Source organism: Pan troglodytes, chromosome 21 (genome assembly GCF_028858775.2).
Source record: "Pan troglodytes isolate AG18354 chromosome 21, NHGRI_mPanTro3-v2.0_pri, whole genome shotgun sequence".
NCBI classification, from domain to species: domain Eukaryota; kingdom Metazoa; phylum Chordata; class Mammalia; order Primates; family Hominidae; genus Pan; species Pan troglodytes.
In genome coordinates this window covers 30016812-30043604 of record NC_072419.2, presented here as the reverse complement: position 1 = coordinate 30043604, position 26793 = coordinate 30016812, and the positions used below count along the sequence as shown (strand labels likewise).

At 43.5% G+C, this 26793-nt stretch overlaps 1 protein-coding gene and 1 long non-coding RNA gene across 4 annotated transcripts in view; one reads left to right on the top strand and one right to left on the bottom strand.

Moving 5' to 3' along the window:
- The window catches only part of LOC134809196 (uncharacterized), a 38570-nt gene extending 11830 nt beyond the window's left edge, over positions 1-26740 (top strand). Inside the window, exons 3-4 of the long non-coding RNA XR_010154301.1 lie at positions 3196-3377; positions 24978-26740. This is a non-coding gene — a long non-coding RNA (uncharacterized LOC134809196). The remainder of the gene's footprint in view (positions 1-3195; positions 3378-24977) is intronic.
- On the bottom strand, positions 11247-16160 carry CST8 (cystatin 8). Of its 3 annotated transcripts, none has more exons than XR_010154300.1 (4): positions 15825-16160; positions 15339-15709; positions 13208-14277; positions 11247-11608 (listed from the first exon to the last, which is right to left on the bottom strand). XR_010154300.1 is itself a non-coding variant. In XM_009436924.5 (4 exons), the coding sequence occupies exons 2-4, from the start codon at positions 15567-15569 to the stop codon at positions 11316-11318; spliced, it is 429 nt and encodes a 142-aa protein (XP_009435199.1). In that variant the 5' UTR covers positions 15570-15709; positions 15825-16160; the 3' UTR covers positions 11247-11315. The 3 variants fall into 3 exon arrangements, 2 of the variants coding, with proteins under 2 accessions (XP_009435199.1, XP_009435200.1); XM_009436924.5 differs by having other exon boundaries at positions 11247-11399; positions 14164-14277; XM_009436925.5 differs by having other exon boundaries at positions 11247-11399; positions 14164-14277; positions 16011-16124.
- Positions 26741-26793: the final 53 nt, after the last annotated feature.

Genomic DNA, 26793 nt, shown 5'->3' with positions numbered 1-26793 from the left:
CACATATACATGTATGCATATATATGATTCTGGAGTTCAGAATGATGTAACACAAATATGAAACACCTACTAAAAATGAAATTTTTAATTCACCTAAAGATACAAAAGTAGAAAGACCAATTGGGAGTTTATTACAGGTGGGAGTGAAATGTATTCAAAGGAAAGAATAAACTCCCTCAACAGAGTAAATAAAAATACTGGGACACGTGTGAACAAGGCATGTGCATGCAGTTACCCAAGCTCCAAGAACTGCCAACCTAATGTTTATGGTGCTCAAGGTTTAGACCATAGATGAAAGCTCCAAGAGCCAGGGCACCCCAAACGTTAACGAGTCACATGGGGGCAGGGGGAGGAGAACTTCTCATCGCCAATGAGACAGTTCCCCTAAATCCTCAATGAAACAAGTTCTTCTTGGAGCTGATGTGGCTGAGAACTCTTGGGACCCTGTGTTGATGGCACTAAAAGAGAAAGGAAAGAAAAGCCAGAGGTAAGACTCAGGAGTTATGAAGGGGCCATTTTCCTGGCTATATATGATAGGTAGTCAGAACTTTAGCATGTAGGATTTGTAAATTATCTTTTATTTTTTTATTTTTTGCTACACTATTATGTGTTGTCTTACAGAAAAAAAAAAATCTGTGTGATACCAAGATGCTGTTTTAGTGCAGAATATCAGGGATTTCTGAAGAATATGCATAGACAAAAGAAGGAGGAGGTGTCTTGAAATTCAGAACATGGGGTATAGAAAGTTCTAAAATCCTATAACCATGGAATCCTCATAAGCTTCAGGAATGGGGAATGGGGCTTCTTCAAACCATGCTTTTCTATAAAACTGGTAGGTCCCAAAGGAAAGAGAAGCTGTGGACCTCGGTCACTGTCCACACACCTACAGGCAAGCCTGCACCTGAAGGAGGAGTCTAGGACCCCCACAGCACCCACCCTCACCATATCTGTGTTGGTGTCCTCGCATAGGCATGCTGTGTTTCCCAGTGTGTCCGTCTTGTTTCCCAGTAAGCCCTAAGCCCCTTGATTTACCATCAAAGGAGTCAATGAGTATTTCACTTAAATTATTCCAGCAAGTAAGAAAAGTGGCAAAATGTTCTAATGTAGTCAGATTCACAACATTCTCCAGTACAAACTACCAGCAACCGGGGAAAATTTCTACTTACAGCAACAACTAAAAACCATTTGGAAGCTATTTAGGAGCAAAATGGTATACAGGATCTTTGTAAAAAAAAAAAAAATCTAGGAGATTTAAATACTTTAATGTATTAAATATTCTTTACATGTCAATTGTCCTGCATGTTAATGTACAGAATTAGGTGGTTTACCATTGACATTCAGCAGAAATTTTTAAGACTTGAGGGCAGTTCTTCTCAAGCTTTAATGTGCACACAAACCACCTGGGATCTCATTAAAATGCAGATTTTGAGGCAGTGCGTCCAGGATGGGCACGAGATTCAGCATTGCTAGCAAGCTCCCAGTGCCACTGATGCTGCTGATCCATGGCCCACATCTGTGCAGCAAGTCTAATGGAGGACATCTAATTTCCCACCGGATCCACTTCAGTAAGGGCGTTCCTCAGGGAATGAGCCAGAATCGGGGCAAATCAGACCATGTGTGGCCCCATGCTCAACCCCACTCTTTCTCATTCTTCAAAAGTGGGTTGGGTTTGCAAGATAAAAGCAGCCCTTGGCTGGGGTGTGATTTTTTTTTCCTCTCCTACTTCTTAAAATTAGCAGTTGTTCCGTATATCTTTGTCCATTTAGAAGACTCAGTCAAGAATGCTTCTTGCGGCTGGGTGCGGTGGCTCACGCCTATAACCCCAGCACTTTGGGAGGCCGAGGTGGGCAGATCATGAGGTCAGGAGATCCAGACCGTCCTGGCTGACACAGTGAAACCCTGTCTTTACTAAAAATACAAAAAATTAGCCGGCCATGGTGGCGGGCACCTGTAGTCCCAGCTACTCGGGAGGCTGAGGCAGGAGAATCGCTTAAACCTGGGAGGCGGAGGTTGCAGTGAGCTGAGATTGCACCACTGCACTCCAGCCTGGGTGACAAAGCAAGACTCTGTCTCAAAAAAAAAAAAAAAAAAAAAAAAAAAAGAGTGCTTCTTGCCTGTGGGATCTACCAGAGCTATTTATCTAGGGGTGAGTTACGGTCATCTTACACATGGAGATTGCCTGTAACAATTGCAAAAGAGCTTCAAATTCAAAATTCAAGGAACCCCAATCAAGAAAATGTAGTCACAGGGCAATTCTCAAAGTAGCCATGTATGGTCTGAGCACGGTGAAGTCCTCCAGCTCCGGAATACCTCCTGATTGCAGGTTCCATTTGCCCTCCCGTGAGCAGCCATGGTGAGCACCCCAAACTCCTGGCCTCCCCAGCTTTGGGGAAACTAGTACTTGTGACATATTTAATGTTAAATCTTCCTGTCAGGAATATTATCTGTCTCTCCATTTTGCCAGATCTTTTGTTCCATCAATAAAAGTTCAGTTTTCCCTCCTTGAAGTCATTGTAAAGCTTGTCATTGGGTGTGTTCTATGCGTTTGTTGTTGTTGTATTATAAATGTTATTTTTATCATATATTTTCTATATATGCATTAGATGGTAAAGAATTTCATTTTTACATTTTCAAGGTAAACATTTATATCTATAAATAAAGTTACTTTAGCCTGTTACTTTCCAAATTCTCCAGAATTTCTCTGGTCCTCTTTGGCGACCTAAAGAAAGAGACTGAGGCAAAATGAATATAGAGAGTTTATTTGGGCCAAGGTGAAGGACAGCAGCCCAGGACACACTTCCACATTGCCTTGGGGAGGAGTGCTCCTGTTCAGCTTTTGCTACAAGCAGGCTTTTAAAGGCAAAAGGGGACAAGGAGTGGGCGGATACAAAGGTGTTTGCCAGGAGTTCTCATTGGTTCACAGAAAGAACTTTGGGTGGTGATTGGCTCTACACTGTTGAACTATATAGGGTATGGATAATGGTGTCCGGCACATGGCACCCTGTAGCTACTTGGCATCCATTAGTCTAGAGTTCACATAGCCGGCGGCTTCAAGAGGTCATTATTTAGTTCAAGGCAGGAGGGACACATTGCTGCTGTGTCTGCTGTCACATTTCAATGCCCCTCTGGGCTTGATAATTAAAGGGGACTCACATTCCTCAGATTAAAAGTTTCTTTTTTTCCTCACCTTTACAGCAAAATCTTTCAAAAGAAGTGTCTGTCCTCATGATCTCCAATTCCCCTCTTCCTGCACTCTCTGGAACCTACTCCAGTCTGTTCCACGCTGTCACCAGGGTGAGCAATGACGTGGGAAGGTTGAACCTGCGGTCAGCTCCGAGCGCGCATCCTCCTTGACCCGCCCGCCATGACTGGCACAGGTAGGCACTCCCTCCCTTCGAGGACAGCACGTCTCTGTGGCCTCAGGGCTCTTGCCCGCCGCCTCTCACCTGAGAGTGGCGGGGCGCAGTCCTCAGACATCTCTGTCTCTCCTGTACTTCCGCCCTTGTTGATTTCCTCCAGTCCCGTGGGTGGGAGCCACATCTTCATTTGCATGTACCTAGGAAAATAATGACTTCATTACTTTATCCAACTCATTTGTAGCTTTAATGTTTTTGTACTTCTGAAAGATTTCTCAGTCTTTAGCTCTATTTGTGGTTTTCTCATTTTTATAATCTGACATTGGCTTGTGTGTCTTTTAGGGACATTTTATTTGTATTTTCTTGGTGTCTTAGAGTACGTTTTGTTGAGACATAATTCTTTACCCCACCTAACGCTCTTTGCCTAAATTCCATGATGCCTCATATTAATATTTTCTCCCCTACTTTCTTTAATTAGCAGCTGTTCAGTGTATCTTCATCCTGAGCAAATTTTCAACATGTCAGGATTAGTTTGTGGTCAAAGTGGCTTTTATGAGCATCCTGTCTAATAAAGTCTAAGACTCTCTAGTCTATTAGTTTATAAAATCCACCCACATTTATTGTCTCTATTATTGTGTTTTATTTCCTGGTTTTAGCTTGGGTAAATTTTCATTCCTTTGGATTTCCCTCTCATGCATTTGTGCATGCTACCTGATGTTTCCATTCTGCTATCACTTACTGCTAAAGTTTATTAACTGTTCATTTACCCTGGTATTTTTTTCAACGTATCAATCAGTATCTGCCTAACATAGCCTGTTAGACACCTGCCGTGGGAAACTGGTTTTTCTTCTTCCATGATTGCTCCTTTAAAAAAAAGGTAATTAATCATTTTTCTTTTTTAGAAAGCAATTTGTTCTTTTTTTAGTAGGAGCCAACCCCTAGATTGGTATATTCTCCATCATGAGAAAAAGCACAGTAGTGATACCTAACTGTTTTCTAGGGTCGACTAAAGAAAAATATCAAGTTTTTCAAGAATTAAAATTATTTTTTATTCCGGAGTCTTACTGAAGACCGTAAATGGAGGTCTACAGCCCGGGAGCAGTCCCCTAGAGAAGTTCCATCAGACAATTCTGAAATAGGGCTTCAGCCAACAGTTTATATATGAAGTGTGGAGGTTCAGTATGTGCAAAATCACATCACACTTGCTCGGAAGTTACAGTAAAGCAGAATCACGTGAAGGTTTGGGTGTAAGAATCCACCTGGTTATAGATGACAGAAGCATCATCACTAACCCCAGCAGGCATCATCTTATGTGCAGCAGGAAGCAGGGACTAGGACGGTTTATCTTTTAAGGAACATAGTGGTTCAGGCTAGAGACGTGGGGGCCGTGCGGCACTCTATCTTGTTTTGTCTTCAAAGCGTCTTTCCGGAGAGCTGCATGTTGTTGCAGAGTCAGGGGCATTGTGAGATTCCGCTGCAAGCAGGCAAGAGCACACAGGCTTCTCACCATTGCTACTTTGTCTCACACTAGCACATACCCCCACCATGCTTTCCCCTTTCTTTACTTTTGTTTTAAAACAAAATTAAAGCAATGATATTTGCAGAGGTGATTTCCAAACTATGTGGTCTCATGGGCTCTCCACCCTGGACTGGTTTCCTGGACATTTCAGTAAGTGCTGGCTTTCAGGTGGCTTCTGTGGCTACACCAGTGGAGCGAGTTTCATCCACAACGGAAGTCAAGGCAAAATTCCACAAGCAGGTGTGGCTTTTACCTCCATGCCCTGAGGTTCTGTCACCTTGCTTCTGGAAAAGGGCTCAGTCACTGAGTCTTGAACTGTCAGATTTGGAGTTTTATCAGCTTCACCTGGGTGGTCAAGCTACAGCATGGTGTAGGTGACAAAGCCTCCAGGAATATGGTTAGCAAAGCAGAAAGCCGGCGTGTCCACACAGAAGGTGCCCCCAGCAGCTCACTCAGAATGTCTCTGTATTTGAGGATGCAGGTGTGTTATTAAAAACAAGGAATCTGAAGGAGTTTGGAACCAGAAAAAAGGAACAATGATTGCTCCAGGGACATGATGCTCATTTTATTGTCTTCAGGCATCATAAGTTCACAGCCAAAAATGTTCCTATCTGGTAATGGGTGGCCATCATCAGCGTCCGAGCACTTGCTCTCTTCCCTGGGCAGGATCCAAATAGTACATTCTCAGTGTCGCCTTCTCTGGACCCCAGCTGACTCCCAGGTGGCCCTGCAGTTGCCAAGCCCCTACACAAGGGGCCAAGGTGCATGTCCATCAAAGACATCTCTTAGCCATTGGGTATTTTTCTGTGTATCACTCACACCCTTCACCCTGTCCCCTCCATAGCGAGCGGTAGGCATCTGAGGAGGCGTGCCTCAGTCTCCCTGCGGGGACCCGACAAGGGATGGGGCAGAGGGAGGGAGGGAAGGCAGCAGGCCCTGAATCCATCGGACAAACCTGATGCCCTGGACTGTGGGGAACTTTGGGGGATTCACATGGAGACTGCAATAGGGTAATTTTCAGAAAGTTATAAACCTAGACTACTTACAAACACAGAAGGAGCGTCTGATTCCCTCATCTCTGTAAAGAGACAACCAGCAATGGGCGATACTAGCTGAAGGAGAACTGGAGGAGTCGTAGTTATTGGGCATGAGGGGAAATCCCAGGTCAGTTAATAACTGGTTCAGTTCCTAAAGAGCAGAAAATCCACAGCATCTGGGAAGATCTTTTCTGCTGCACAGAAATCCCTGGCATCTCCCTTGGACAAAAAGCTCCACAAGTTAACGGTAAATTTAGAGTCTGGCCTTAAATCAATAACAAAGACCGAGTCAAACAGAGGCACATTCCCTAGATAACTCCATCACCCGCAGTAGGCCTGTTAAGTAACGTTCCAAAATGGTGGTGGAAGCTTTGCTGATCTCCCTCTGCCTTTTTCCAAATTTCAAGCAATTTTTTTTCTGGACAGAGTTACAGAAGAGAGCAAGAAGGAAGTAACATGGCCTGGGGGTGGGAGTAAAACAGTCCCCTTCGCTGAGGCACAAGTGGGTCCCCCAGAGCCCACCCCCTGTTCACCCTCCACCTGCACCCCCCCACCCAGCCACCCCACCGCACAGAGGTCCAGAAAGAATCAGCGGAGGGCACTGATTGGCTGCCATTTGCACCCCCACACTCTCAGGGGCACCGTCCGTCCCCAGGTCTTGATGACTGTCTGTCCCTGACATTTTTGCAGATTTTACAAATGCATCTAATGGTCTAAGTGTACCAACCACGTAGGAGAAGGAGGGCCCCTCCTAGGACGCACATGGGACATTACTCCCAGGCCCACCCCTCTTGCCTCCCATTCCACCAGGCCCCTGGGGGGCAGGCAGTCCTGACACTCTCCCAGGTCATGTGTGAGCAGATGGGATTAAGTTAGGTGGTGAAGGCCCTACAGGTAGAAACCGGCTAGGCTGGGACAGCACTCACGTCCTCTGAGACCAGAGCACACCGGGCTCCTTCCCAAGTCTGTGGCTCTGAGCTCTATGCTGCTGCTGTCCCTGTAGTCCGCAGGCAGCCCACCCCTGGTCCCAGCAGGGTCAACACCTTGCATCTTGATATAGTTTGGATGTTTGTCCCTTCCTAATCTCATGTTGAAATTTAATCCCTAGTGTTGGTGGTGGGGCCTGGTGGGAGGTGCTTGGGTAGATCCCTCATGAATGGCTTGGTGTCTTCCTCGAGGTAATGAGAGAGTTTCCCACCGCAAGACTGAGTGTTAAAATGTGCCTGGCACCTCCCTCCCTGCCTCTCCTCTCTGTGTCTCTATTCTCCCTTTCTCCTCTCTGTCCTCTCTGTTTCTCTCTCTCTCTCCCTCCTACCCTTCCCCTTTCTCTCTCTTTCTCACACTGTCTCTGTCTCTCCTGCAGAAGAAGCACTATGCTGCTTCTACAGCTTACAGAACTGTGAGCCAAATAAACTTCTTCTTTATAAATTAGCCACCTCAGATAACACAAACAGACTTTTATCGCAACACAAACAGACTGAGACAGACCTCACTCCCCACCAACCAGCAAGGTCCCCATGGCCCTGTCCAAGATTGTCCTCAGCTGAATTCCTGCTTGTTCTCACTCACAGCATGGCCATGACTGGTCGCCAGGTGGACAGGCCATGCATCCCTGCAAGGAGGACAGCAAGGTAGAGGGCAAGGACCCCCCTGTGAATCCTGAGCCTGGCAGCATCCAAGACCACATGAATTGCCTGGTTCTGCCCTGTCCCCTCCAGCTCCATGGTCTCTTGTGTTCCCAGTGCTCCTGCATTTCAGGCCCAGACAGCACTGGGCATTCAGAGCTCCCCATGACCTTTAACAGAACGCAGCAGGCCCTGTGACAGTGGGCTCATTTCTGGAAAAGGCAGGGAAAGGTGGTGTAGAGTGAGTCCATGTGAATGCACGTGTGTTGTGTGTTCTCCTGTAATATCTTAGCAAAAAGACATTAAATGCTGGATAGGAGAAATGAAGCTTGTTTTGCATTTTATTTCAGTTTGGCTGTGTTTAGAGGGAAAATGAAAGGAAGAGATTAAGACAGGCAGGTTGAAAAGAGATAACATTAAATTAAATAAAATTTTAATATAAATAGAAATGCCCTTAGAAATAGACCTGTGCATAGAAACACATATATGTGATGTGTCTCTAGGCCTGTACAGGATGCAGATCTGTACACAGCACAGGTGGGCATCATCCCCACTGTACTGCATCCAAGCTGGTCACACACTGCTGATCCTTGTCTTCTCCCGACATCTGAGTCCTTGAGGCTGCCTCTCACCTATCTATCAGGAAAGACAATTCAAGATGTTCCAAAAATGCTGTCTTTCTTAAGACACTCATATCCCAGAAAACCAGAAAAGACACATGGAGCTATAATTCCATGCAGCCACTGGGAGCCCCTGGAAGGCAGGGCTGCGGTCTTCTCTAGCCTGCTGTTCCTCATGGCTCATGACTTCCTGTGTCTGGGGTAGAGGGACGGGAGGGCAATTTCTTATGGAGTCTTCCTAGCACATAGGAAAGAAGCACTTTCAATCAGGATACATATATTAATCTCAAGTCCTAAAAGATACATCACATTCCAATCCTGGTTCCTTTGTTAGTTGGGGATTTGAGAAGGGAAACGAGGAAGCAGAGTGGGGCCTCAGCAGAGGAAGCAGGGTGGGCATAACGGGAGTGGCACACAGACAGAGACCACAGGCAGGGGCTGAAGAGGGAGAGGAGACAGCTAGGAACAGCAGAGGCTTTCCAAGGCAAGTTCCACTTGTCTCTGCTGCCTGAAGCCAGGGCGACAGTCTCCAACTCCTGAAACATGCATTGGCTAAGTCAGAGGAACCAGAGGAAAAAGTAGTTTGAGGCCTTGGAGTTTCATGGCCTCATCCTGTCAGGGGCAGAAATACTGAAATCCCTACCACTTACCAAGCAAGTCATGGGAGATAAAACCTGGCTTCTCCTAATGGACATTGGAGATACAATTAGCCTCCTGAGTCATAACCAACACTATGTTTAAAATAGATACATCTATTTAAAAAATTTTTAATTATGGCAAAATACATACAAAATGTACCATCTGAACTATTTTTGAGTGTGTACTTCGGTAGTGTTGTCTATTTACATTGTCATGCATCCAACCTCCAGAGCTTTTCATTTTGCAGAAACTCCACCCATTAAATAATTCTCTATTAGACACATCTGTTTAATAGTTACTTTCTTCAAGAGAATTTTGTCTCCTGCTCTTCTCCTTGTTTGGCTACTTCCTTCTCCAAGTCCCCTTCCCCTCTCTCCCTCCTCCCTCTCTCTCTCTACACACACACATACATGCACACACAAATACACACACACATGCACACACATGCACACACATGTACACCCATGAACAGATAACACGCAATCTAACACAGCTTATCCTTCAAGATTTATTGCCACCACCCCTCTCTCTTTGTGACCATTGTTTACATACACAGTGATATGGTTTGAAATCTCACTTTGAATTGTAATAATCCCCACGTGACAAGGTTAGGGATAGCTGGAGATAACTGAATCATGGGGTGGTTTCCCCCATACTGTTTCTGTGGTAGTGAATAAGTCTCACAAGATCTGATGGTTTTATAAATGGGAGTTCCCCTGCACAAGCTCTCTGCCTGCCACCATGTAAGACATGACTTTGCTCCTTATTCACCTTCTGCCATGATTATGAGGCCTCCTCAACCATGTGAAACTGTGAGTCAATTAAACCTCTAATCTTTGTAAATTACCCAGTATCAGGTATGTCTATCAGCAGTGTGAGAACAGACTAATACATATAGGAAGAAACACAAATCCCCCAATTTATAGAGATCCCACAGGGGAGGGCTACTAGTTCTGTCACAGGGGTCCCCCAGACCAAATGACCTGTCCATTCAGGACTCTTAGACAGGAAGAGCCTCAGGCCAAAGGAAGCATCCAGATGGAACCTGCTGAGTTAGCACCCAGTGGGTTCAGACCTCTGTAAGGGATTGTTACCCAAGCCAAAGGGATTCATTCCTCCTCTGTGTTGCAGGAAGTCAGGAACCCCGAACGGAGGGACCGGCTGAAGCCATGGCAGAAGAACATAAATTGTGAAGATTTCATGGACTTTTATTAGTTCCCCAAATTAATACTGTTATAATTTCTTACGCCTGTCTTTACTGCAGTCTCTGAACATAAATTGTGAAGATTTCATGGACACTGATCACTTCCCCAGTCAATACTCTTGTGATTTCCTATGCCTGTCTTTACTTTAATCTCTTAATCCTGTCATTTTCGTAAGCTGAGGAGGATGTATGTTGCCTCAGGATCCTGTGATGATTGCGTTAACTGCACAAATTGTTTGTAGAGCATGTGTGTTTGAACAATATGAAATCTGGGCACCTTGAAAAAAGAACAGGATAACAGCAATGTTCAGGGAACAAGAGAGATAACCTTAAACTCTGACCACCTGTGAGCTGGGCAGAACAGAGACATATTTCTCTTCTTTCAAAAGCAAATGGGAGAAATATCACTGAATTCTTTTTCTCAGCAAGGAACATCCCTGAGAAAGAGAATGCGTCCCTGAGGGTAGGCCTCTAAAATGGCTGCTTTGGGGGGCGGCCATCTTTTATGGTTGAAGCTGTAGGGATGAAATAAGCCCCAGTCTCCCGTAGTGCTCCCAGGCTTATTAGGACGAGGAAATTCCCACCTAATAAAGTTTGGTCAGACCAGTTGTCTGCTCTCAAACCCTGTCTCCTGATAAGATGTTATCAATGACAATGTGTGCCTGAAACTTCATTAGCAATTTTAATTTCACCCCAGTCCTGTAGTCCTGTGATCTTGCCCTGCCTCCATTTGCTTTGTGATATCTTATTACCTTGTGAAGCATGTGATCTCTGTGACCCCCACCCTATTTGTACACTCCCTCACCTTTTGAAAATCACTAATAAACACTTGCTGGTTTTAAGACTCAGGGGGCATCATGGAACCTGCCGACATGTGATGTCTCCCCCGGACACCCAGCTTTAAAATTTTTCCCTTTATACTCTGTCCCTTTATTTCTCAGACTGGCTGACACTTAGGGAAAATAGAAAAGAACCTATGTGAAATATGGGGGGTGAATTTCACCTGATATCTGGCTGAATTTATCTCAATACTCTGATTTGCTGTAGGGAATGGAATCAGACCTCACCCTAACCTTTGTACTTGGTGATGGGTAGATCATCAAGCTGAGCAAAGGTGCGTGGCTGTGTTCGGTGCCAGCAAAGAGGACCTGGACATGCCCATCTTCTGTCCCCACATATATGCAACTAAAAAACAAAACACCAAGCAGAGAGGCATGCATGAAGAAAGCACATTGGGAAGAGCCTCCCACCTGCCATTGCTTTATTTTCATGGATAAAGTAGTCACAGAGGTTGGAGGGATGCCTCAAAACACCATTAAGCATCTTCACACTTTTTCTCCATCACAGTGAATTCGCCATTCCAGGGAAGTGCTCCTACCAAAAAGCTGCAGCTTAATTTCTGAAAAAGATGACAACAACAAAAATTAGTAGAGTGCCAAAAAAAAAAAAAAAAGAAAAGAAAAGAAAAACAATTGTCCTGTTGCTAAGTGTCAGTTTAGGCGTATGCTGACAGATGGGTCACCACTCTCGAGTGAGCTCCCAGGAATCTGCAGAGCTAGAGGCTGCAGACTTCATGGCCATCAGCAGTTGCCCAGAGGGATCTCTGTTCTATTTTAACCACAGGAAGACAAGAAATGTTAATAATCATAACATTGTGGTGCAAGTTCAGATATAAACTTGACATTATGTTTAATTCCCTTTAATACAATGTAAATGAAATGATTCTAATTGTTAACTAAAGTATGTTATTTTATTGATTAAGTAATCCATTTTAATATTGGCAAGGTTGTGGACAAAAGGGAATGCTTACACACTGCTGGTGGGAGTGTAAATTAGTGCACCCATTGTGAAAAGCAGTGAGGTGATTCCTCAAAGAACTAAAAACACAATTACCATTCAACCCAGGAATCCCACCCAAAGGAATGTAAATTGTTCTACCACGAAGACACACGCACATGTATGTTTACTGCAGCACTATTCACAGTAGCAAAGACATCAAGTCAGCCTAAATGCCTGTCAATGGTGGACTAGATAAAAAAAACAATGTGGTACATGTACACCATGGAATTCTACACAGCCATAAAACATGAGATAATGTCCTTTGCAGTAGTATGAATGGAGCTGCAGACCATTATCCTAAGCAAACTAATGCAGAAACAGAAAACCAAATACCACATGTTCTCACTGATAAGTGAGAGCTAAACAATGAGAACACACAGACACAAAGAGGGAACAACAGACACTGGGGCCTCCTGGAGAATGGAGGGCGGGGGAGAGAGAGGATCAGAAAAAAATACCATATCGGATACTGTTCTTATTACCTGGGTGATGAAATAATCTGTACACCAAACCCCTGTGACACGAATTTACGTATAACAAACCTGCATGTGTACCCCTGAATCTAAAATAAACTTTTTAACATCCCTTTTGTTCTAACAACAAGTCAAGAGCAATTTAGAAAATTCTAGGGCCTAACATATCTTTTCTTCCAAAGAACTCTGCTTTTCTTTCAAAATATCATTGAAATGACAAATAAAATATCCTATGTGTATGTGACAGATTAATGAATGGATGGATGGATGGGTAGATAGATGGGTAGGCAGAGAGATAGTGGTCCTGGACAAACTGCAAAGGCCATCTCGAATAGACTGAAATCACTGGGGCACTTCCAGGAGTTAAGAGGCAGACAAAGTCAGAAAGAAGAAAGTTTAGTCCCTTCTGAGTATTGAAAATATGCAATAAAAAGTACTGGATCAAGATGACTTTATAGGCAAATTACATCAAATTTGGGAAACCAAAAGCATCTGCTTGGAAAAAGAGAAAGTTTTTATTATTGACAAATGTCTGCTTGAACATGTATGTCTTAAAAACTGAGACGTATCATGGAAATCTTAGACACAAGTGGGCTCCTTGAGAACAATTTTCTTTAATGCACTTTAATATTTTCTACAAACTGCCAAAAGCAAAAACTTTTCTACAATCCTTAAAAGCCCGGGAGAAAATATAAATTTAAAGCAACCATACTCCTAATACCAGTAAAAGATAAAACAAGCATAAAAGATCAGACAGCATTCGGACAAGCTCACTGCTGAAATGTTTGTCCTGACGGGTCATTTATTGTGAGCTGGAAATGATAGGGTTTGTTTCATCTGAGCATACAGAGGCAGTTTTCATCAAACATAATGGCAGGGCAGTTCATAAATGTACCTGCAATTTCCTGTGCTGTGGCAGTGCATAAAGCAGTGGTTCTCAAAATGATCCTAAGGCCAGCAGCAGCAGCAGCAGTAGCACCACTCAGGAACTCATTAAGAATGCAAATTCTTAGACCCCATTTCCTGAATTGGAAACTCTGCCGGTGGAACCCAGTCATCAGGGTTTGTCAATATCTCCAAGTGATTGTGATGCCTGCTCACATTGGAGAACCACCAATGTAAAGACAGGGACAGTGATGCACCTGTTGGGCAAACCTGCAGAATGCTCAGGCCTTCATCTGTCTGGGACCAAGTACTGGCCTATGAGCTGCTCTGAGATTAAAAAATACAGCCTTGAAGCCAAAAGCCCCTGGGCCAAGTCCTCCTTTCGTTGGGAGTCTTTGGGTTTGCCCCAACCTTCCTGGAAACCTGGACTGACCCCAGCAAAAATCAACTGTAAACCCAGGAGGGTGGGGCCACCCTCTGGCTTAGTCATTGCTTAATCTCCAGCACCCAGAATAGACCTGGTGCAAAGCACGTAGCACCTGGTGCTCAGTAATTTTCTATGAGTGGATGAGTGAATGAATGAAGTTCCTTTTGTGTCTGTATGGGGATGAGTGACCGTGGGCCCAGCAATAGTGGGTGGCTTGTCTGGACCCAAGATGACAGGCTTTTGGTGATTATGTGCTGTCCAGTGTGCCTGCATCAAAAGGCCAGAAGTCAATGCAGCCCTTGAGATAAGAGTGGTCTTGACAACATCCTTTCTGTAGGATGAAGGATGAGAAAGAAGCTCAGAGGGTTTCACCACGTTCCGTGGCCCTGGATCTTCTGCTCTAAAGGCCACAGGGTTGGCTATCTGGGGCTAAACACTGGGAGCCACCCAGACCTCAAAGAGAAGGTCTGTGTGCCTCAGCTTTCTCTCTTGGGCTCAGAGCTGCCTAGGCCGTCACAGACGAGTGGTTCATCACCTACCTTTTTCAGCTTGGAGTTTTCTTGAATGGCGCAGATTTCATTAGTGCTTAAAGGCTTTCTGCAATCGCTGCGGGCAATTTCTACATCAATAAGGTATTCCAGAAGATTTGTGACCTGTTGGTTAGCAATTATGCAATTTTATTCAAAAGAGTTGTACTTTTTTAAAGTTTTGGCAAAAAAAAAAAAAATTACTCTTACTCTCGTCCTTTCCACTTTCCTTCCTCCCTCACCCCCAGACAGAGCTTTAGTGGAAGGCTAAGATGCCCACTGCCTGGAGCCCTGTGTACAACAAGATCAGTCAGGACTCCATAGACTCCTGGAGCTGGACACTTGAGTAAAGGCTCCTCTCCAGTTTGTCACCTCCTTGAAAGCAAGGCCTTCTCATTCCATTTCCTGTCCCCAAGCCCAGGGCATGCTGCATGCTCAGTGAGGACTGAGAGGTGAAAGGTGGGCTCTTCAGAACCATCAGCTCTCCTGGGCCTGAGATGCTCAGGTTCACACAGGCCTGACCAGGGGACAGCCCCCTCAGCCACATTAGGCCCCAGTCCCTCAGATTCCTGTGAAACCTCCCATCCTCTGGGGTTTCCCCACCCAAAGCCCCTCCCACCAGCTCAGCACACAGTCCATGAGGACCCATGCAGGCATGAGTTTGCCTGTCTTGTTCTCTGCTGAGTTTTTAGTGAGTAGAACAGCAGTAGGTTTATAGCAGGACATTAGTATTTGTTGAACTCATTAGTGACTGAATGCAATCAAGGCTACTTGTGATGTCCATTTAAATCTGTTTTCATCTGGCATTAAAGGATTACAGCAGGAGATGAAGGAGTGTCTGCTAGTTGGGTCCAGGTTCACCTGGACTCACCTTTATCAGATCTTTTCTCATGGCTAGCATTCTATCTGTCTCCCAACCTTAGCAAATACATGAACATTTGATTTGCAGTTTGGGGTTTAAATGAGTTAATCTATGCGAAGGACTTAGAACAAAAGCGCAAGCGTTTGTAGAAAGTGCTCTGTGTGTTCACTGCCTTATTGATGCTGTGGAAGTGTCTAGGCTCTTAAGCATTCACATATTTAGGATTTTTGCATACTGATATTTTTCTCATATGCCCACTCTTTCAGTCTGGCTTCAACTGTGCCGCCATATGCAAATGTCCACCTATATGGAGAGAAACCTTTACCTGCAGCTGGGCTTGCAGTGTCTTGACCACCAGGAAGACATACTTGTCCTCGCTCTCTTTGTTGTATTCTTGCATGGCAAACCACAGACACTGCTTCACGTTGGCATTTGAGGCATTGACGGGTTTTAATTTCCTCAGCACCCCCGTCTCATTCTTCTTTGGGTCTTTCCTGGCCACCAGGGCCAGGGGAATGGTGAGGAGGATCAGGGAGAGCCACCGGCACCTGGGCATGGTCCCTTGGGCAAGAGGCAAAGTCGAGTCTCCTCGTGGTCTCAGGGCTGGAGCTGTGGGCAGGATGGGGTGGCCGCAGCTGCTGCTGTGGGTTCAAGAATCTTCGAGCCACACACTGCCTCCTCTTAGCGTCAGCCCAGCTGGATTCAAGACAGGCCATTAGGGTCACTCTTTGGGATTTGTCCTCTCTTTCTCCAAGGAAACCCACCCAGGAATGCCAGTTAAGGAGTCTCTCTACCAGCCTCCCCTCCTTACCCTGAGAGCAATCTGTGTGCCTAGGGAGAGTTCCTCTCCCCTTAGGCCCCGATGTGTCTATGCCTACGCCTGTGAGTGTCACTCTTGTTATCTGCTTCTCAGTCCTGTGTGATGTGATCATGAAAACTGTGGCTGCCCCAGAGGCCTTGTGGCCTCAGCCCTTGGTGGACTTTCAGCCTGCTGTACCTGCAGCTCCTTTACTCCCTGTGGAGCTGGGAGCTGACCTGACCAGTGGTTCTCCTGGGTCTTCAGCACTCTTAGTTCATGCCTGTGGCCCAGTCAAGGGTCTCTGTGGGTTCTGGTCTCCGGTCTCTCTTGCCCCTCTGAGTCCACGCCCTGCAGGGAGGTTACGCTTTGTGATGTAATTCAGCACCTGTGTCCTGTCCCAGTGAGGACATCTCCCACTTGCCAGCCTAGGGCCTTTGGTCTAAACAGCTCTCACAGGGGCACAGAGAGCAGGCAAATGCCTCCTGCTGTGCCCTCAGAGTCAGGGGCCTGCAATGGTTAATACTGAGTGTCAACTTGATTTGATCGAAGGACACCAAGTATTGATCCTGGGTGTGTCTGTGAGGGTGTTTCCAAAAGAGATTAACATTTGAGTCAGTGGGCTGGGGAAGGCAGATCCACCTTTAATCTGGTGGGCACAATCTAATCAGCTGCCATCGAATATAAAGCAGGCAGAAAAACGTGAAAAGGAGAGATGGTCCTAGCCTCCTAGTCTACATCTCTCTCCCATGCTAGATGCCTCCTGCCCTCGAACATCAGACTCCAAGTTCTTCAGTTTTGGGACTCTCAGACTGGCTCCCCTTGCTCCTCAGTTTGGCAGACAGCCTATTGTGGGCCCTTGTGATCATGTAAGTTAATACTTAATAAACTCCCTTTTATATACATATTATTTATATATATATTATTTACATATATTATTTATATATACATATAAAGGGAGTTTATTAAGTATTAACTTTATATATATACACAACCATATATATCCTATTAGTTCTGTCCCTTTAAAAGAACCCTGACTAATACAGGGCCCCTCTGGCATCTTCTGCCCACCTGTGCCAATGACTCTGGCTTCCTGAATGCCTGGCCTCTGAACTCCCTTGGCTTGGGCCAACAGTAACCCCCTGCCCTGTCCTGCCAGGGTAAGGGTCACGTGGCCCACTCTGATGCCCAGGCCTGGCCCTTAGTGGGAGGAGGGGGGCATGCACCTGTTAAGCTCTCAAAGCTTCTGCTTTTCTGTGAAAATCCCAAATCAGTGTCCAGAAAGTTCCTGGTGAGGCAGAGAGGCGAGCATTCTTCCTAGGCTGCAAAGATCAATGGGTTCTATGAGCAAGGGCAACGTACGGAAAACACATATGGGGCAGGAATCTGTCAGGCAGGTGGCAAAGCATTGCAGACTACAAATGCATTATGCTGTATTTAAATTTTCTCTCTATGACTAGATTCTTCAGTTTCTCATTTTCAGCTGTTACAAACAGTATTGCAGTGAACAATCCCTTTCCAATATCTTCATGATGTTACACAAGTATTTTTGTAAAATAAAAGACTAGATGGAAAATTGATGCAAAGCTTTACGCAAATTTAAATTTATTATTTATTGCCAAAATGTTTGTCACTTACTAATTATATATTCATGATTTTCAAATCCTGCTGCATGTTAAAAGTACTGACGGAGATTTAAAACACCAGGGCATACCTAACTGATAAAATCAGAATCTCTGGAACAGGGTCCAGGAAGCCAGCTGTTTTTAAAGTTCCCCAGGGGTTCCAATCTGCAGCCAAGTTTGAAAATCAGTGTAGTGGATCTGCACTTCCCGATATTAATGTGCACATGAACCACCTGGGACTCTTGTTAAAATGTAGGTGCTGAGTTTGTGGGTCTGAGGCAAGGCCTAGATTCTGCATTTCTAACTAGCTCCCCATGTGATCCAAATTCTGCTGATATTCAGATCCCAGTTTGATTAGAGAAGTATTGACCTGTGACAATCCCTGCTTCTTCATATCTTTGCCTTCAGCCTAGCCTTTCTTCATGGAATAGATGATTATGTTCCATTTATTTGATTTGTACTATTTGTATTATTAGTCAGGGTTAACCATGTTTTCATAGAGACTCACTGAGTCTAGGAGCACCTGATCAAGGCCCCAGGATGCATGTAGAGCAGACTTCCCCTTGGTGAGGCCAGCTGTGACACCCTGAAGCAAAGCCAAGCCTCCTGGACAAGCCAAGGGGCAGTCAGCCTGTAGACCTATGTCCCTGAAAATGAAGGCCTACTGTGGTTAGCTACAGGATAGGGGTGGTTTGTTATGCAGCACTTCTGGGCCAACAGCTGACTGCTACACACACATTCACTGAACCAAAGCAGTATTTCTAGGTTTTAGACTTTGGAGAAGTATGTGGTGGTGGTTGTTAACTAGGTAAAAGATCCAAATCGTATACCCTTAACACTTTTATGCTCCTTTGGCCTTCACAAGCATGCACACTCACATGCACACATACATGCACACACACACACCATCATCATGTTGATATTACTTAGAAATTTTTGATTTGGGCTTTCTCTGAACATACTCAGAGAGCTGCTCCAGTTACTTTGCACACTTTTCAAGCAGGAGTAAATCCTCACTGCTGCATGCTATCAATTGTGAGGCTGTTTCTTACATATCACAGCTTATCTATACCAAAACTTTATAGTTGAGGTCTTTTGTTTTCCTTTAATTTTAGAAAATATATCTCCATAATTTCTTCAAATATTTCCATCTTTTTATTTTTCTTTCATTTTGAGATTTCTATGGTCTTTTGGGGGAAGTAGTTGCAGGGTTTTCTGTTTGCTTCCAGCTTTATTGAGGCATAATTAACAAATAAAAAGTTATATAGAGGGTGCACGTGTGATGCTTAGACAGATAGATAGCAAAATGATTATCACAATCAAGCAAATTAGCATATTCATCCCCTCATATAGTTACCTTTTTTTTAATGGTGAGAACACCTGTGATCTACTCCCTTAGCGAACTTCCAGTATACAATACATTATTATTAACTGCAGTCACCATGCTGCATATGAGGTCTCCAGCACTCATTCCTCTTACAGTTGAATGTTTGTACCAGTTGACCAATATCTCCCTCTCTCCTCACCCCCAAGCCCTTGGTAATCACCATTCTACTCCCTTTCTATGAGTTTGACTTTTTATTAGAGTCCACATATGAGGGAGATCATGCAGTACTTGTCTTTCTGCATCTGATTTATTTCACTTAGCATAATGTCCTCAAGGTTTAAACATGCTGTTGCAAAAGGCAGAAAACCCCATAGCCTTGGCCCAAAAGCTCCTTTAGCTGATAAACAACTTCAGCAAAGTTTCAAGACACAAAATCAACTTACGAAAATCGCTGGCATTCCTATACACCAACAATAGCCAAATCAAGAGCCAAATCAGAAAGGCAATCCCATTCACAATTGCCACAAAAAGAATAAAATACCTAGGAATATAGCTAACCAGAAAGGCTAAAGATCTCTACAGTGAGAATTACAAAACATTGCTCAAAGAAATCAGAGATGACACAACCATATGGAAAAATATTCTATGCTCATTGATAGGAAGAATTAATATTGTTAAAATGGCCATACTGCCCAAAGCACTTTACAGATTCAGGGCTATTCCTATCAAATTACCAATGTCATTCTTCACAGCATTAGAAAATCAATTTTAAAACTTACATGAAGCCAAAATTCAGCTCAAATAGTCAAGGCAGTGCTAAATGGGAAGAACAAACCTGGAAGAATCAACCTGACTTCAAAGCATATTACAAGGCTACAGTAACTAAAACAGCATGCTACTGGTACAAAAACAGACACATAGACCAATGCAGCAGAATAGAGAGCCCAGAAATAAAGCCATACACCTACCACCATCTGATCTTTGATAAAGCTGACAAAAACAAGCAATGGAGGAAGAACTTCCTATTCAATAAATGGTGCTACGATAATTGGCTAGCCATATGCAGAAAATTGAAGCTGTACTCCTTCCTTCCACCATTTACACAAATGAATTCAAGGTGGATTAAGGACTTAAGTGTAAAACTTACAACTATAAAAACCCTGGAAGATAACCTAGAAAATACCATCTGGACATAGGCTTTGGCAAAGATTTCATGATGAAGATGCCAAAAGCAATTGCAACAAGCCAGAAATTGACAAATTGTACTGTTTAAACTAAAAAGCTTCTGCACAGTAAAAAGAAACTATCAACAGAGTAAACAGACAACCTACAGAATGGGAGAAAATATGTGCAAACTATGCATCTGACAAAGGTCTAATATCCAGAATCTATAAAGAACTTTGTTTAAATTTACAAGAGAAAAACAAATGACCCCATTAAAAAAGTTGGCAAAGGACATGAACAGACACTGTTCAAAAGAAGACATACATGTGGCCAGCAAGCATACGAAAAAAAGGTCAATATCACTAATCATTAGAGAAATGCAAATCAAAACTACAATGAGATACAATCTCACACCAGTTAGAATGGCTATTACTAAAAAGTCAAGAAATAACCGATGCTGGTGAGGTTGTGGACAAAATGGAACACTTATACAGTGTTGGTAGGAGTGTAAATTAGTTCAACCATGGTGGAAAGCATATGACTATTCCTCAAGGAACTAAAAGCAGAACTACCATTTGACCCAGCTATCCCATTACTGGGTATATACTCAAAGTAATATAAATAATTCTATCATAAAGACACATGCATGCAAATGTTCATTGCAGCACTATTCACAATGGTAAAAACATGGTCTCAACCTAAATGCCCATCAATGACAGATTGGATAAAGAAAATGTGGTACATATACACCATGGAATACAATGCAGCCATAAAAAATACAAAACAAGATCATGTCTTTTGTGGGAACATGGTTGGAACTGAAGGCTATTATTCTTAGCAAACTAACATAGAAACAGAAAACCAAATACCGCATGTTCCCACTTATAAGTGAGAGCTAAATGATAAGAACTTATGAAGACAAAGAAGGGAACAACAGACACTGGGGCCTACTTGAGGGTAGAGGGTGAGAGGAAGGAAAGAACCAGAAAAGATAACTATTGGGCACTGGGCTTAATGTCTGGGTGATTAAATAATCTGTACAACAAACCCCCATAACACAAGTTTACCTATGTAACAAACTTTCACATGTACCCCCCAAAATAAAATGAAGTTTAAAAAATTTAAAAAAAAGAATAACTTTAAAAAATGCTTTTAATAAAGCAATTTTGACAGTCTTCCAAAATTGGAATCTACCTGCATTCATTTTCTGTGGCTGCTGTAACAAACTACCACAAATCTGGTGGCTTCAAAAAGCACAAATGTGTGATCTCACAGTTCTGCAGGTCAGAAGTCCATACTGGCTTTCACTGGGCTAAAATCAAGGTATGGGCAGGGCTGTATTTCTTTTGGAAGCTCTAAAGGAAAGTGCATTTCCTTCCCCCTCCAGTTTCTAGAGGCTGACTAAATTTCTCAGCTCATGGTCTCTGATGGTTAATATTATGTGCCAATTTGACTGGGCTGAGGAATGTCCAGGTAGCTGGTAAAACATTATTTCTGTGAGGGTATGTCTGTAAGGACATTTCTGCAAGACATTAACATTTGAATAGGTGACAGAGCAAAAAAAGATCTGCCCTCACCAGTGTGGATGGGCATCATTCAATCCATTAAGGGCCAGAATAAACCAAAAAGGTGAAGGAAAGGCCAACACATTCTCCCTGTTTGGGCTGGGACATCATCTTCTCTTGTCGTCAAACATCAGAGCTCTTGGTTCTTAGGCCTTCAGGCTCAGACACCACCAGCAACTTCGGTCGTGTCTCTAGCAATGATTCCAGAAAGAAGGTTTTCGGACTCGGTCTGAATTACACCACCAGTGTTTCTGCTTCACCAGCTTGCAGGTGGTTGGTCATGGAACTTCTCAGCCTCTGTAATTGTGTGAGCAAGGGCCTGCAATAAATATATAAATATGCTATTGCTTCTCTTTCTCTGGAGAACCTTGACAAACACAGTCCCTTCCTCTATATTCAAAGCCAGGTGTGGAGTATCCTCAAACTTCTCTCACTTGCTCTCCCTCTCTCACTCTCTGCTGCTTCTACCATCACATCTCTATCTCTGACCCTGATTCTGACCCTCCTGCTTCTCTCTTATAAGGAGCTGTGTGTTACATTGGGCCTGCCCAGATAATCCAGGATAATCTCTCCATTCCAAGATCCTCAATCACACCTGAAAGCTCTACATGCAAAATACTCCCCTCCTCAACATTCAAATAGTCTCAACCCTTCATACCACCATACCAGGAGATTTGGGATGGGCTATGTAACTCCCTGAAAGTAGATTTTTGACCCCACTGGTTGTCATCAACTCCTGTTACTGAAAGAAATCTTGCACTGTCCTGTTCTTTCCCTGGGGCCCTGGTACCTGAAGTCTTAGAATTTGCTGCCAGTTTCTACGGTGAAAAATTGCTTCAAAACAAGAGCCAACCTGTAGCCGCTAGTCACTCAGGAGTCTCACGTAGCTTTTGTTTTGTTATTCTTTGATGGTCACTAGAATTTAAGTTTCCTTCTCATTTCTATAGTCTCTCTAGCATTGATTTCAGAAAGAAGCCAGCAGCCCGTGCTAGTTCACCATCTTGACAGGAACTGGAGGCCACAGGGGATATGAGCATGAAAATGGCCCTGAAGCTAAGTGAGCAGTAACCACAGGAACAAAAGCAGAGTCGAATAAGCAGAAGAAACTTCAGCTTATCCGTCCAAAGGCACATCACTAGGAGGGTGTACAAACACAAAATGAGAAAATACAGTAAACAGAAAGGTTTGAAAATAACAGAGAAGATATCTAGCATAACGGTAATAAAAATACCTCAGTAAATAAAATATTGAAACTCACAGATTGAATTTTTGAAAAAGACCCACAGCATAGTGTCTATAAAAGACTCTCAAAATGAAAAGATGCCCAAAATATTTTTATTAAAAAGGTTGGGAAAATGTTTAGGCAAATTTGAAGCAAAAAAATTAGACTTTCAATCTTAATATATTACAAAATAGAACTTAATGCAAAAAATAAAGTAAAAAGAAACTGTGGTAGACAGAAATCTTAAAACAACAACAACTCTGTATAATCTCCTCCCCTTGATTGTGGGTAGGACATAGAAATACAATGGAATATCATTGCTGGGATTAGGTTAGGTTATATGGCAAAGGTGACACTATTTTGTAGACGTAATTAAAGTCTCCAGTCCATCGCGCTGAGATAATATAAAGGCATATTTCCCTGCATGGACCTTACCTAACCAGTGAGTCTTTAAAGGAGAATCTAGAAAAGAGTTATACTTTTGGAATGTCAGAGTGGGGAACTCCATGGACCCATTCACCCATGTAAATGCAGGAAACCTAGACTATGAAAAACAATCTTGAAAAAGAACAAAGTTGGGAGACTTATACTTCCCAATCTCAAAACTTACTATAAAGCTACAGTCTTCAAAACGCTATAGTACCAACATAAGGATATATATAGAGATCAGTGGAATAGAATTGAGAGTCCTAAAATAAATGCATATGAGCTTGGAGGAGGACCCCAAGCCTCAGATGAGTCCCCAGTCTTGACTGACAACTTGATTTCAGCATTATGAGATCCTGATTATAGGACCCATATAAGTCTGACTCACACAAATTGAGAAACTCAGATAACAAATAGATGTTTTAACCTTCTAAGTTTGTGGATATTTGTTACATAGCATAGATAACTAATATAGGAACAAAAATAAACAAAGGAAAAAATAGGACAAGAAAATACAGTCATCAAAACATTTATATACCATCATTGCAGTCTAACACATATCTAGCAAAAAAATAAGAGAACTGCAGAAAAAAAAGGTGTGACCAACATTTTATTTGACAGTTCTAAAGCCAAAAATTGATAGATCAAGAAGCCAAAAAATAAGCAGAGAGGAAAAGACTTGAAGAGTACTCTAAAAATGTTTAGTATAAAATGCCACACCCCACATTAAAAATTATAAAATTAAGGATTTCTGACCCACGGAAGACATAAGAAGTCAATAGATAAATGACAGTATAGACGAAGACATTGCCCATGTCTGAATTAATATGTAGAACAGAAAATCAGTGTGAAGATAAACTTCATGGCCAATAGAAAGTCCTGTGTTTCTCAAAATCTGTTGTGAAGAGCCAGGTTTTTTTCACATCTCCAATCAATTACAGACTGTATTTTTAAAATATAAAACTAATTTGAGGTTATGTATGATTTAGATGGCATTTTAGATTTTTCTGTCTGCCATGCACAGGATGTAAGCAGGGGACATGTCTGTGTAAAATATAGACCATTGCAGAGATAATAGGTATCATCATTTAAAAAGCAGCAGAACTCTTCAAGCGGGGTGCAACCAGGAGGCTGGAAGAGGAATGGGAGGAGGCCATTCAGGGTCTGTGGAGCTCAGAGAGCAAGTGGGGCAAAAGATGAGTATGGTATGGCTGGAGACCAGACAAGGGGTTTTGATGACAGACAGATTGTTTACTTTGATCTGCTGATTGCATTCCTGGGCTGACAGGAGAAAGGAAATAAACAATAGCAGCTTTTGTAGTGGGTGATTTTCTTTTGAAAAAAATAGTATTTGGGAAACATCAGACAAAGGAGATAAGTGGCAGTTGCAAGTGTTCCTAAGCCTTTGGTTTGTTCTTTACTGAATGCCCGTGGATCTGTGGGGTTGGAAACTCAAGAGTTAGAAGGGCAGTTGGTGATATGGGTAGTGGACTCGTTTGGCCCTGAGGTCAATTTCAGAAAATCCCAGTAATTAACCACAAAAGTAGCTCAATGTCCTAATATGAAGATGGGGAGGGGGCTGTGGTGAGGGTTAAAGGAGATGATTTCGGTGACACATATTTCTCTTCAGCCTCCCTCACTCCAATGCTGAGATTTTAATTAAGTCCTAATTTTAGGAGGGGTCTCAGCAAATGCATTCCAAAGAGCCCTGCTCCTTCAAAACAGGTCACTCAATAAGATGTAGAAAATATTCGGGGTTTGACATAGATCTAGAATTTAAAAATATATGTCAATTTTGTGTACTATAACTTTCAATATGTTTACTTCCTACTTATTCAGGCCACTTAATGACTGAGCCAAATCCAGAGAGGTTTCTCCAGGAAACAAGATGGACTCGTGGATTCTGGCTGATCTTGGATATTGACACATTATTCAAAGCTCTACTGGTTTGAGGTCATCATATTACTAACAAAAGTGGCAGGCACAAAATTTACTAACCCTACCAAAGCTGCTTGCATAGCTCATGACCACTGGGCACCATCAACAATGAAATCCGCAATAGGGCCATGTTTTCAATTTCTATGAGAGCCGGAACTAAAGAACACAGGCCATGGACAAAACACCCAACTGCAGTAAACACAATTTCTAAAATATTGGAGTACCTTAAAGAACCACTTCACAGCCATAGCCCCAAGCACCGAACACCTGAGGACTCCATGTATTTATGATTTAGGCCCAAATTTTCTGTTGCAATACAGATAGGGGTAATGCTTGGTCCCTAAGAGAAATATAAAATGAAACCAGTGGGATTTTGTGTGGATCAAGGTAGAAAACAACTGGCTTATTGTGAAAAAGAGCAGGATGCCAGGCCTTCCTTGTGAACTTAGAATTGAAGGTAAAGGTGCTTCCATCAGCAAGCAATGCTGACCAGAGCTCAGGGAGGGTGTGGCTGTGCTTGTCCGGAACAGTAGGCATGGGGTCCATAAACAAGGGCTCCACCCCTCCCAGCCTGAGTGCTCTCAAAGCCAAGGGCCAGCAACAGATTGGTTTTGCTAACCATGCAGACATCCCCTTGGTAATATAAATATGCCCTATCAAATTATGGAGGGATGTTGCACACAAATCCTGCACAGAAGTTGGCCGAAGGACCAAAGCTGCCACATCTTTTTGCCATGACAGATGGAGCTACCCAAAGCTGTTTCTGAAAATTCTGTCCCATAAGCCCTATGGCAAATTCATGGGAATGAGCTATCCAGGAAAAAGGCAGACTTCTTACCGAGAAATATTCAAATCATCCCCCAAACCAAGGATGGAGGAGTAAAGACTCCCTAGCCCTTCTGTTCAGGAAGACTCCTCGAGAAACTGTTGCACTGTCTCTTTGCCCAACGCATGTCCCCCCACCACACCATCCCCTCATCTCTCTGCCCCTCCAAGGCTGATCCCCCACCAAGACCCCGGCAGAGAGGACTGCTTGTCAGGATGGGTGTCTGTCACCACAGTGCTTCTCCCAGGGGCAGTGAGTGATGCTGGCAGCTATGAAGCCCTGGCTGGATCCCAGATAGGTAACACAGGCATCAGGAGCAGGTGTGGACGTGCAGACTGGAACTGCCATCTTCTGAGCCCTGGAGAAGACATCTGAGCTCTGGAGAGGACATCGTTGTGATTCATGCAGCCCTCGGTGTCCACAGAGGGCAGAGCCTCCTGTCAGCTTCAGTGACCTCCTCTGACCCCTGGGTCTGGGCCTGGACCCTCTGCTGAAGGGCCACACACAGTGAGCCTGTCCCTGAGATGGAAACAGAGGGGACACATGTGGCTAACAAAATGTTCTGCATTCTTTTGAGTAGATGGATGAGAACATAGAGAAACTGGAGAAGGAAAGAAGGAAGGAAGGAAGGAAGGAAGGAAGTGAGGGAGGGAAGGGAAGTTAGGGAGGGAGGGAGGGAGGAAGGGAGGGAGGGAGGGAATACAAGAATTAATGGACGGACTAATGAGCACACAAACCAACTGGTGGGAACCATACAGGAACTCCCTCAAATCAACCAGGGAGTTTGATTTATTTAATACTCTGCACCTGCAACCAAAGTAATAATGATGATAATAAATTCGCCATTGCTTATCAATGGCTTATAAACAATATAGGAGAGTGAAAACTGCT